Here is a 12,050-nt window from a genome sequence, read left to right as displayed (position 1 = left end):
TTCTTATATGACAGTCAAAGTCAAGGAAGTTAAGTTCGTTCCTCCACTCTTAAGCCCTAAACCCTAAAGAAATCAAAAGAGAGAAGAAACAGAAAATGATCAGAGGTGGAAGACAGTGCGTGTTAAAGCTCAAGCCTTTAATTTCTTCCACAATCTATTCACTCTCTCGATCTCCATTCCCATCGCAATCCCAAACCCCCAATTCTCTCCCAAACAAACCCTTCTATTTCTCTTCGAAACCCACCACCACAAAAGCAAACCCCTGTTTCAGCCGCGAAGGAAACTACGCCGCAGAAGAAGAAGAAGAAGAGGAAAAATCTCCTCCTCCGACCACCGCCTCCGCCGCAAAAGCCCCTCCTTCCCGTCATGTCTGCCCGGGGTGTGGGGTCCACATGCAAGACTCGGACCCCAAAAGCCCCGGCTTTTTCCTCCAACCCTCGCCGGACGGTAAAAAGCCCACCAGGCTCGGTAAAGCCCGCCTCTGGTGGGGCCCACTGGAGCCCGAATTCTCCGACTCCCTCAAGCGAGGCATCCTCGTCGAGACAGAGCCGGAGCCGGAGACTCACCGGAGTTCTCCTCCTCCGCCGGATTCGGATCCCCGGCCGGTGGTGTGCGCTCGGTGCCACTCGCTGCGGCACTACGGGAGAGTGAAGGACTCGGCGGCGGAGAACCTCCTGCCGGAGTTCGACTTCGACCACACGGTGGGCCGGAAGATCTCGGCCTCCGGCGGAGCGAGGTCGGTGGTCTTGGCGGTGGTGGACTCGTCGGACTTCGACGGGTCGTTCCCGAGGCGGGCGGCTAGGGCGGTCTCGGAGGCGGCCGGGTCGGGGAACTCGAAGGCGTGGAAGGAAGGGAAGCCCGGGAACGTCCCGCGGCTCGTCCTCGTGGCCACCAAGATCGACCTCCTCCCGCGCTCCGTGGGTCCCACGGCGCTGGACCAGTGGGTCCGCAATCGGGCCCACGAGGGCCGCGAAAGCGGCCTCAGGCTCGCGGCGGTCCACCTCGTGAGCTCGGTGCGGGGCTGGGGGGTCCAGAACCTGATCGAGGCAGTGGCGGCGATGGCGGGCCCGCGGGGGCGGGTCTGGGCCGTCGGGGCGCAGAACGCCGGGAAGAGCACGCTGATCAACGCTATGGCGAGACACGGAGGATCGGGGCCGGATGATGAGACGACGACGAAGAAGAAGAAGAAGGCTTCGTTTCTGACGGAGGCGCCGGTGCCGGGAACGACTTTGGGGATCGTTCGGGTCGAGGGGGTTTTGGCGGGAAAGGCGAAGCTGTTCGACACCCCGGGGTTACTTCATCCGCACCAGATCACGACCCGCCTCACACGGGACGAGCTCGCCCTCGTCCACGTCACCAAGGAGCTCAGGCCTAGGACTTACCGGATCAAGGTTTTTTTTTCGTTCTTCTCTCTTAGCTTTGGTTTCGTTTGCGATGGCTTACAGCTTTTTACGTGTTAGGATTAGAGCCCTTGATCCGACATTACCAGAAAACAACTTATAAAGCCGAGGACAAGACATGTATAGTGTAGTCCCAAGGGGGAAATAGAGATCGTGTGAATATAAATATAATTAAGGTCGAACGCAATAAAAGTGTAAAATTTCCGTCCGTGTAAGGTCTTTGATAGCGTACGCAATAAATTAGGTTCAACGACTTAACATAAGGACAAAGTTCATCGGATCAATATTAGTTTACAAAAGAGACTACTTGCTTATGAGACTGGTTCGTAGATTAAGGGTTTGATTGCAAATTTATGATTATGGTTTCGGTCTTGTTTGTAGGACCAATGTTAGTTCATAACTTGACAATTCAAAAAGTTCTCGGCTTTACAAAGTCGTAGCTTGACAATTTAAAAAGTTCTCAGCTTTATGACCCTCACAACTTGAGAGTTATGTAGATTGAGGCCCAGGATTGACAGTTTTGTACAAAGTTCATGGCTTGATTGACAGATTAAAATCAATTTTTAGTCAACAGAACTAACTTGCCTCTAAGAGAAATTTGTAGATTGAGGCCCAGGATTTACAGGCTGGTTTTTAAGATTGATTCATTGATTGATTGTTTGCAACTTTATTATGGATTCATTTATAGCTTGAAATGATCGTTTGTAGGATCATTAAGTTTATTTTATTGGTTAGAGCAAAAGTTTTTAACTTGACAATTTTAATAGGATGATTTTCTAATTTTTCCAAAATTTAGAGGGTGAATTAATCAAATTCCATTTTTTCTCATTCTACTCATAATATCCATTTACTCGAAATCGATCTGCTTCCATTTCTACTTTTTCGTAAATGGGATCGGGCTATTTCCAGCTGTTCGAGGGACTTCCCACGCACTTGTTTGTATTTCGAATAGTTTTCAAGATTCTTTGTTTTCAATTTAAGTCTACAAAAGAGGCTGACTTGTGACTTGCTGGGGACTAATTTGTAGATTGTGGATGATCATCGAAATCAGATTCATCGTTTTCTCAACTCTTTTTTCTGGGATTTATCAACTCTTTTTAATAGGCGGGTCATTCGATTCACATTGCGGGTCTAATGAGGCTGGACATAGAAGAATCCTCGGCGGGGTCGATCTACGTCACGGTCTGGGCTTCTCCTTATCTTCCGCTGCACATGGGAAAAACCGAAAACGCCCTCGAAATGTACGACCAACACTTTGGCCGTCAATTACAGGTGCGATCCGCTTCTCCGTCGTCTCTTAAACGTTTAAAACGTGTTTCAAACGAGTCTGCTTTGATTTGATTGGTCAGCCTCCGATCGGACCCGAACGGGTGAAAGAGCTCGGGGAGTGGGTGAAAAAGGAGTTTCGGGTGAGCGGTAACAGCTGGGACGCGAGCTCGGTGGACATCGCGGCCGCTGGGCTGGGCTGGTTTGCGATCGGGCTCAGAGGCGAAGCGGTGTTGAGCGCGTGGACTTACGATGGAATCGAAGTCGTGCTTCGCAAAGCTCTCATCCCCGGCCGCGCTCGTAACTTCGAGGTCGCCGGATTCTCGGTCTCGAAGATCGTCTCGAGGGCCGACCAGGCTTCGAACAAGTCGTCGAACGGAGGAGAAAAGAGGAGGCCAAGAGAGACTGCCCCCGAAAAAACCGATACGGAGTCGGTTACTTTTTGAGAGAGAGAGAGAGACCGAGAAGATCGAACCCACGATCCAGTCGCTGTAGATATTGTCAAAGTTTTGAGTTTTAGTTTTTGGTTTTTGTTGTAGATTTTGGAGGCATGACAATAGTAACATGCTTTCATAGCATTTATTTATTTGTTTACCGTTAATAATTTTTAACTTTGGGAGTGGAACACAAATTGCTTCATTTCATTGTTTTAAATTTAATCAAATATACTGAATCCCAGATCTTACGTTGTTCCCTTTTCTGCAGGGTGTTTGTATTAAAATTATATATTATCATATACATATGTACATATATTTTGTTCTTGTTGTTTATAAACTTTATATCGCCTCTCTTCTTGTTGACAAATTGTAAGTTTGACAAGTCAAATTTTTGGTTTAGTAAAAGAAAGAGATGTCAAACAGAACATTGCAATCGGTACGATACGAGTCACATTCAAACCTAATTAATGCCATCAATTTATACACTACGAGTACGACTCGTGATTTAGTTAGTGGGGTTGTAACTTGTATGTATAAGTATAACTATAATGTGTCTCCTATATTGCCATTTTTTTCCTCTTTAATTTAAGTTTGTTATTTAATTGATCTCTTCACAAGTTCATGCTTCTCCGAACTCAGTGTGTTGTAACATGCATTTATTGGTGGTCTTAAACCCTTTGAAAAAAGATTATGAAAAAAAAAATAAAAAGAAGAAGCGGTCTTAATAAGCACATAGCGGTTTTAGTTAATAACTAATACCATATTCTGAGTTGCAGAGTAATACCCAAATGACATGAAATCCACAGAAAATTCTTTTATTTCAATTAATCAAACTATGTAATTAAAATAATTAATAAGAGAATTATTCTCTCAGCAGAGCAAAATGCATGCAGGCCCATAGTTTTTCAACTCCTATAATTGCAGAGTGCTTTTAAAAATTAAAACACCTTTATTGTATCGTCAAGGTCAACGCTACTAAAACAGATATTTATTATTATAAATCTATGGAACCATATATATCAATTCCATCCACAAGAGGCAGAAATTAACTGGTTGTGTGTGTCACGTTTTCACTTTATCACGATCCGGTTTAAACAGTCTCCAAATTGAATCGGAGCATCGTAATAAAAATTGAACTTGGACAAGAGCGTTTAAAGAAATAAACTAAATCAGATTAATTAGACTTTTCTTTTAGATAACATAAAATTTAAAAACAAAGTTAAAAAAAAATTAACCATGATTTTAATTTTGAAAACCGTGCCAAATCGTTTTAGATCGATCTAAAAATCAGACGAAGCACGTAATTTAAAAATCTGGTGGTCAGCTGTGGTTTACGAATTTTCTTCATCTCTCTACTTACATGGAATAGTAATAACTTGCTTTGTTTTTATTTTATTATCATTTTTTTTTCGTTAGCATTTATTTTTATTATCATTATCATTTCTTCCTCCACCTTTTTTTTACTCAAAATAATCATTCTTTCGGGTTATTAAAAAGAAAAAATCTTCCTTACGGAAGCTCTCTCCAAACAAAAAACACATAAAAACAAAGAGTTTTATATGTTATAATATAAGTATTTTTAACTTTATATTTTTTTTATGGGGAAGCTCTTATAATAAATAAACAATTATCCTTCCACACAAATGAGTATATTTTAAGATAAGATATCCAATGAAACGTTCTCAAACGTCTATATTTTCACTACTATTTCTAAGCCAACACGTAACCACCGTGAAAAAACTGCCACGTCACATGTAACTCATCGTAATTTTTTTTCCATTTTAGTGAAAAAGTTCCATGTACTCCGGTCTTATTCTTCTTCTTTCAGAACCTAGAAGCTGTCCAATTATCACTACAAATATAATTATTATATACACAAACGTTACGTGTATGTATACACATATATAAATCATATATATATATATATATATATATATATATATATATATTGTTTTTTATGTGACAGAAGAGTTTGAACTTTGAATACAACAACATCATGGACGAGTCGAACTCGGAGACGACGAGCCCATTGCTGGGTCGGAAAACGAGTGAGAACGGTGGGAGATTTCACCGTCAACTGAGTCGGAGATACTCGGTCAACTCGCTCCGTACCGAGTTCATCGCAAGGCTTCCCGACAAAGCCCGAGCCGGTCTCGACGTCGACGTCGAACAAGGCCCGTACGACATCGATTTCTCCAAAGCCAAAACCTTGACACCAGGTCTGTCTTTCTTTGTCGTTTTGTGTAAAGAAACAATCTTTCCGATACAAGTTCCGATCTTTCTTGATGGGACTTTATTACTTTTTGAGTTTGACCCTGTTGGTTGATTTCTCTGCATCATCATCTTATAAATTTTTAATACACAGGAGAGAGAGAGTACTACGAGACCCAAGTTGCGACGCTGAAATCTTTCGACGAAGTGGATTCAATCGTCAATTCCGAGAAACTCGATGAGGAAGACGTGGAAGAACGAGCTCAACAAGAGTTGGCGATGAAGATTTCAAACTACGCCAACGTCATTCTCTTGGCTCTCAAGGTTCGTTCTTCAATCATAATATATACAATTACAATAATGCTTTGTGTTTGTGTATTTGTGTTGATCTAAAGAAGATGAATCAATAATGTTGATCAGATATACGCGACGATAAAGAGCGGTTCGATTGCAGTCGCTGCTTCGACGCTGGACTCGCTGCTCGATCTGATGGCGGGAGGGATTCTGTGGTTTACACACTTGTCTATGAAGAACGTTAATATTTACCGATACCCGATCGGAAAACTCAGGGTCCAACCCGTCGGCATTATCGTTTTCGCTGCCATTATGGCCACTCTAGGTACTCTTATCTCCCAAGGCCATTTTTGCAACTGGGGATTTTACCAAGGAAAATGACAATCCAAAAGAAAATACGAGGGAAAATTAAAATTCTGTAAAAAAATCAAAATCCCTCCTCACGTGTGTGAATTTTCTTCAATTTTCATTTTCCATGTTTCTTAATCAATTTCCAGAATCAAAGTCCCTCAAACTTTATTTGCCAGAATTCTTGATCAATTTCCAGTTTCCAAACACAGTATAAACCCCCACTCTTTACAGGTTTTTGAGGGCTAATTAGAAGAAGAAAAAAAAAAAAAAAAAAACCAGGGTTTCAGGTGTTGTTTCAGGCTGTGGAAGAGCTCATGAAAGACAAGCCATCCGAGAAGATGACCTTCGAACAGCTCGTCTGGCTCTACTCCATCATGTTGACCGCCTCGGCTTCAAAGCTCGTTCTCTGGATTTACTGCAAAAGCTCCAGGAACAAGATCGTCCGCGCTTACGCCGAGGTCGTTCCTTTCTTCCGATCTCATTTCTCCTCGATTATCGTTGTTGTAATTTGTTGATCCAGGCTTATGTTTTTCGGTTACTCAGGATCACTATTTCGACGTGGTGACGAACTTGGTGGGTTTAGTCGCTGCAGTGCTGGCCGATAGATTCTCGTGGTGGATCGATCCGGTCGGAGCTATCATCCTCGCGATATACACCATCGTAAATTGGTCCAGGACTGTCATGGAAAATGCAGGTACTTTGTCTGTTATACTAGTTCCTCTTATTGATTGATGGCAATAAAACAGTACAATACGAAAAATCAATAACACGCTAATATACATGGAAAACCCAAGACGGTAAAAAAAAACCTCCGAAAAATGAGAGATACGCAAACAAAAGCAGTATATTGTTCGGGTCACCAAAACTGTCAAGAGTTTTACTTGTAAATAACCACAGCATTATTCATCAAATAACATAAATTTATCACGAAAAAAATGCAGTTTCGCTGGTGGGACAGTCGGCCCCACCGGAAGTGTTGACGAAGCTGACTTACCTCGTCATAAGACACCCCCGAGTCAAACGAGTCGACACAGTCCGCGCTTACACGTTCGGCGTTCTTTACTTTGTCGAGGTTTGGTCTTGTTGCGCTTCAACAAAAGCTATAGATAAATACATAAAAGGGCAAGAGAATCAAAATTATTATATGATTGTCTTTTTCGATTTTTTAAAAACAGGTGGATATTGAGCTCCCGGAGGACTTGCCGCTGAAAGAGGCGCACATGATCGGAGAGAGCCTTCAGAACAAGCTCGAGAAGCTTCCGGAAGTGGAACGGGCGTTCGTTCATCTCGACTTCGAATGTGAACACAAGCCCGAGCACAATGTGGTTTCCCAGTTACCGAATTCGCAGCCTTGATTTGAACTGAACTGAGCTGAACTCTGCTCTCTTCCTCTCTCTTTTTTTGTTCTTTTCTTTTTTCTTTCAATTTTGCATCTCTTTCTTACGTTTAAAATGATCAAATGATGAGTTGATTTTTCTCTCTGGATTGCTGGCTTGTTATGCAAGGAAAATACATATCTAGAGCCTGTAAAGTCAATATATTTTAGAAACCATGCTTACATTGCATACATATACTCAAGTGCTACAAAGCACACAAAAGTGGAAGCTTTTGCCAATCTATACAAGTCCCTTTTTGGAGAATATTAAGGTTTAAGAATCAGGCAAAATTTGACTGTTGTACATCTTGTTGAGCAACTTGCGAGCGTCGGGGCGTCTCAGAAGCCCTTTGTTGTTGGGCAAACCCGTCCCTAAGCAGATCGGACATACCAGCTTTCCACGACCTGGACTCCAAACAGACGAGCTCAGATCCGAGAATTTTGATCACACAATCAAACAAGGTTCGGAAAAGGGCGTACCGTAACAATTTGGACACTCGGTGAACTCGTAAACGTCTTTGGCTCGCTTTCTGTTTAGAGCTTTCCATTTTCCCGTGCCGCCACACATGTCACCTAAACCGAAACCAAGAATGAACATGAACAAAAAAGTAGACCCATGATCACGTATCTGATTAAGAATCAGGTAAGCCAATAGGATAATATCTACATTGATTATGCTGGTTTTTTTTTTTTTTTTTGACATGCGAAAGCCAACTAAAACGTTTATTACGGGAAAAGATAACAAAATAAACAGAAAACCGATGAGATGATTGTGGATAAAACTCGGGGTCAATGAGAGGAGTTAAACCAAAAAGTCAACTGAAAGCAAGAATGAACACTTACAAGTCATACAATCACTGATAGTATGCCAAGTATCGTGGAGTTTCATCTCAAAATCAATTAAAAATGAGAATAGTAATTCATGAATTTATACAACTTGCTACTAAGCCCCGCTATCTTTTCAACAAAAACTGTAACAGCATTGCAAGAAGAAAAAAAACGAAACTCGCCAACGAAGGTGAATAACAAAATATCTTACCAGCTAGCTCATATTCTCAAAGGTTGTTTTACAAGATTGGGTTATGCAACGCTACGCTTCACTAAATCAGTGTTCGTTTGAGATTCGAGGGGTCTGATATCATGCTAAGTATCGTAAAGTTTCATCACAAAATCAATTGGCAACGAGAAAGAACAACCTTATACAGCTTACTAATCCCGTCTATCTTTCGACATGGAATCGGTAAAAAGATTGCGAAAAGAAAGAAAAAAAACGATATCTTACAAAGCACGGCGCCACTGCCTCCACAGTTTAGACAGCCTGATGATCTGTCCCGTGTATCTGCCGCCGAGGTTTCCGGGGTCGATCCGCCGTACTCTTTTATCAAAGCCACCGTTGAGCAGAGACACGTGAGACACACGCGTCGATTCATTGACAGTTTAGTTTCCTGATACATGTCACACACACACACACACAGACCAGTTATATACATATAGTAGAGCCTTGTTTCTCTACATTAAACCAGACCTGTGAGTAATAAAGGTTTTACCTTTGGGGCTTTTGACGACTCATCCAAATTGCCTTTCTCGTTTTCATCCAAGCTAGCTCTCACGCTCAACGACACTGCCTTGGAATTTACTGTCAAAGTTGTCACACAATCAAGAGTTGAGTGGTTTATTATCTCCTTTCTTCTAACGAAAACGAATTGAACTGAATTTTCATCACAGTTGGGTATCAAAACCGAGCTCCACTAAAATGGAAGTACTCATAAATAGTAATTCGTGACAATCTTGTGCGAGACTTGGGAAAAAGATTCAATCTTTACTCGCTATACTTTTGTTGATGCACTAGCAAACTGTAATTTCACAGTCTTACTATAAATCCAACAAAGAAAGACGAACTACCCAGAATCTTAGTGTGTGTGTGTGTGTGAGAAGAGAGAGAAAGAGAAGACTAACTGTGACTAGAAGATGGTTTGGAAAGTCGTGTGGGGATAGCTGAGAGATGAGAAGAAGATGCCATATCTCCTTCTGTATATCTCTCTCTGTCTGTAAATCAAATTATAGTTTAGTTTGTATAAGCAAAGATATAATGTATGTTTGGAAAGTTGAAGAGTGTATGTCTGTCGTTGCTATCTTCTCTGCCATTGGTTTCCTTGGATTTGCCTTCCATTTTGTATATTTTGGCTCACGAGCCCTTGAATTTGGGGTACTTTCACATTTTGACTCTCCACACTTCTTTTCATTACAAATTAACCTTTGAACTTCATTTCAGCGGCCAGCTAGCCATTTTTCTTGAGTTCAAAGCTATAAAATTGGTTGCATTTTTTTTTTTTTTTTTGAGGTGGTGTGGAATAATAACCACTAGGCTAAATTATGTTCCACTAAAAATTGTAAAGAAGATCAAAATCTCAAGATAGGAACGAAGGTCACTAAATAACAATAACAAAAAACTGTCATATTATAAATACCTGTATACATTTCACCACTGCATATATATGATTATTGAGCATGTCTCTACCCTTAAATCAAGCTTTATTAACATTACGTTCACCTTGCAAATCCAAGTCTTGTGCGTCTACATCAAACGTTTCTCTTTACTCACATGAAAACACACACTGATTTCTTTTAAACAATAGAAACGCATTCAAATATGAAATTAAAAAAGAAATGGGAAATTCAAAAATTAAAATCAAACTTTCCTACACTTACAAATCTTCTATCCTAAAAACGGAAATAAAATAGATATATTGATATAGTTACATCTTCAACTTATGTGGTTGACGAGTCTTCTTCTTAAATCCAAACTTAACACGTCCTCTTCTATGAATATTACCGCCACCGCCGCCGCGCCTTCCCGGATTCTTCCGGCCACCGCCGACATGCTTAGTCATCGCTTCCACGAGGGCTCGAAAATGCCCTGCTTCCCCGGCCCCACCACCACCGCCGCGCCTAACTCGATCAACACCACTTCTCGTCGCTCTCGATCCTCTTCTCGTCGCATCGTCATTATTGGTTCGAGTATCGTCGCGAAACATCTCATGAAGCGGCTTTGAGCTACCACTCCGGCGAAGATAGTTAGGGCTACGATCATGATCACGATCGTCGTGGTGGTACTTGTGGTGGTGGTGGTGGTGGTGATGGTGGTGAAAGATTAGGCCGAGCTTGTTCTTGATCCTCCGAAGCGTCGAAACACGTGTCACTCTCTCCGAACAATCCTCTACTCTTCTTCTAGGGTAGTTTGTGTTAGTAGCCCCGCTTTTCGCGGTTCCATAAGAAGAATTACTACTTCCACTACAAGTACTACAAGCACTAGTTTGTACCTCATCACCATCATCATAATAATCATCATCGTGATCATAACGATCATCGATACTCTCGGAACCTTCTGAAGGACTAATCCCCGAATCCTCTTCGTCTTCATTATCCGAGCTATAAGCGCTTCTACTTTGATCCGTTGAGTAGCTTGGTTGAGGGACTATTCGATTGCGACAAGGAGCGAGAGTGAGGTTATTATTAGGTCTCGATTTTCTGTTGCGAATTCCAACGTGATGATCGACCCTAGATTTTCGATGGACTTTGTCTTTCGAATCAACTGGCGGCGAAGGAAATCTCGATCCGTGGACATGATCATAACTCGGGGATTCCATTTTGGGTTCTTTCGGTTTGGTCTTGACGTTGTGGTTCGGATAAGAAAGCCTAGAGCCACTCGCTTCTTGCAAATGAATAGCCAAAATGTGGGAGTCCAATTCTCCGATGGCTTTCGAGACTTGTTTCGAAAAGTTTCCATGTTGATCATCATCACAATCGTCATAAGCACCCGAGTTTGTATCGTCGACAATATCGTCCTCGAATCCAAGTGATGTTGGCGTAGAAAACCCCGTTGACGATGAAGCAAAATCTGCGTTGACCATTTGTTGATCACTAGTGTTATTATTGTGTCTTGGTTTTGATGGTACTATTTGCTTCGACTTTGTAGTGATCTTTGGTTTATCATAATGATCAGCTTTCATCTGCACATAAAAGTAGCGGGAAAAAACCAAAATTTTATTAACAAGCATTTGATTAATTTGTTTTCACTAAATACTATCTGTAAAAAACAATTGATCTTAAAAAGACTATATATACCTCAATAATAGAAAGTTTGTGCATAGCATTATCCAAAAGTCTCTTAAGGAGTTGTAGTGCTCTCTCGTCCAGTGACTTGAAAACCTACATCATCGATATGTATTACTATTTACAGAATTTATTACAAAAAAACAATCATATATACATTGGTGAGAAAATTAGAAACAAATTATTGTAATATAATACAGGGTTGGTAGCGCTTACATTTTCCCGGGTTACAAGACTTTGAAGAAGACCATATAATTGTCTCAAAGCGTAAAGATCGGATTTTAATTCATCTACTTCCATTCTTCGTGATTTTCGATGTTTAAGAAAGATTAAAAAAAAAACCAACTTCTTTTTCGTCGTGTGAGGAAAAAGGACTAAAAGAAAAAACTGCCCTCTTGTCAAATGATTGGAGGTGGTTATTTGCTCTGGGGCTCTTTTAAAAAATAACTGTCACTGAATTAAAAAAAATACCCAAAAGAGAAATAACTCTCCTAATCGTAATCATATCAACCATGATCAACTATAGGACATGCAACGCATTCACTTTCGTACCAAAGTTCATTTGTCAATTTTGATTTTTTTTTTCCTAAGCAACGGTTGGTT

The 12,050-nt window shown here is 41.2% G+C and overlaps 3 protein-coding genes across 3 annotated transcripts; 2 read left to right on the top strand and 1 right to left on the bottom strand.

The window, feature by feature from the left end:
- Positions 1-22: 22 nt before the first annotated feature.
- LOC149386934 (P-loop containing nucleoside triphosphate hydrolases superfamily protein) lies at positions 23-3,297 on the top strand. Its single transcript, XM_089621606.1, has 3 exons — positions 23-1,391; positions 2,505-2,672; positions 2,750-3,297. Exons 1-3 carry the CDS (start codon positions 96-98, stop codon positions 3,110-3,112), a joined length of 1,827 nt encoding a protein of 608 aa, XP_089477732.1. The 5' UTR covers positions 23-95; the 3' UTR covers positions 3,113-3,297.
- Positions 3,298-5,027: 1,730 nt separating this feature from the next.
- Positions 5,028-7,444, top strand: LOC149386933 (metal tolerance protein 4-like). The gene is made up of 7 exons (XM_089623302.1): positions 5,028-5,322; positions 5,469-5,638; positions 5,735-5,933; positions 6,239-6,417; positions 6,503-6,653; positions 6,901-7,031; positions 7,135-7,444. The coding sequence occupies exons 1-7, from the start codon at positions 5,100-5,102 to the stop codon at positions 7,312-7,314; spliced, it is 1,233 nt and encodes a 410-aa protein (XP_089479428.1). The 5' UTR covers positions 5,028-5,099; the 3' UTR covers positions 7,315-7,444.
- Positions 7,424-9,466, bottom strand: EDA3 (DnaJ/Hsp40 cysteine-rich domain superfamily protein). Its single transcript, XM_089623303.1, has 5 exons — positions 9,291-9,466; positions 8,882-8,970; positions 8,617-8,779; positions 7,815-7,907; positions 7,424-7,739 (listed from the first exon to the last, which is right to left on the bottom strand). Exons 1-5 carry the CDS (start codon positions 9,352-9,354, stop codon positions 7,609-7,611), a joined length of 540 nt encoding a protein of 179 aa, XP_089479429.1. The 5' UTR covers positions 9,355-9,466; the 3' UTR covers positions 7,424-7,608.
- Positions 9,467-12,050: the final 2,584 nt, after the last annotated feature.

The sequence above is a fragment of the Urtica dioica genome, chromosome 8 (assembly GCF_054948205.1).
Source record: "Urtica dioica subsp. dioica isolate 48M chromosome 8, U.dioica_male_clone48M_v1_H2, whole genome shotgun sequence".
In the NCBI taxonomy this organism is placed as follows: Eukaryota; Viridiplantae; Streptophyta; class Magnoliopsida; order Rosales; family Urticaceae; genus Urtica; species Urtica dioica.
This window is presented reverse-complemented; position numbering and strand designations above follow the sequence as displayed.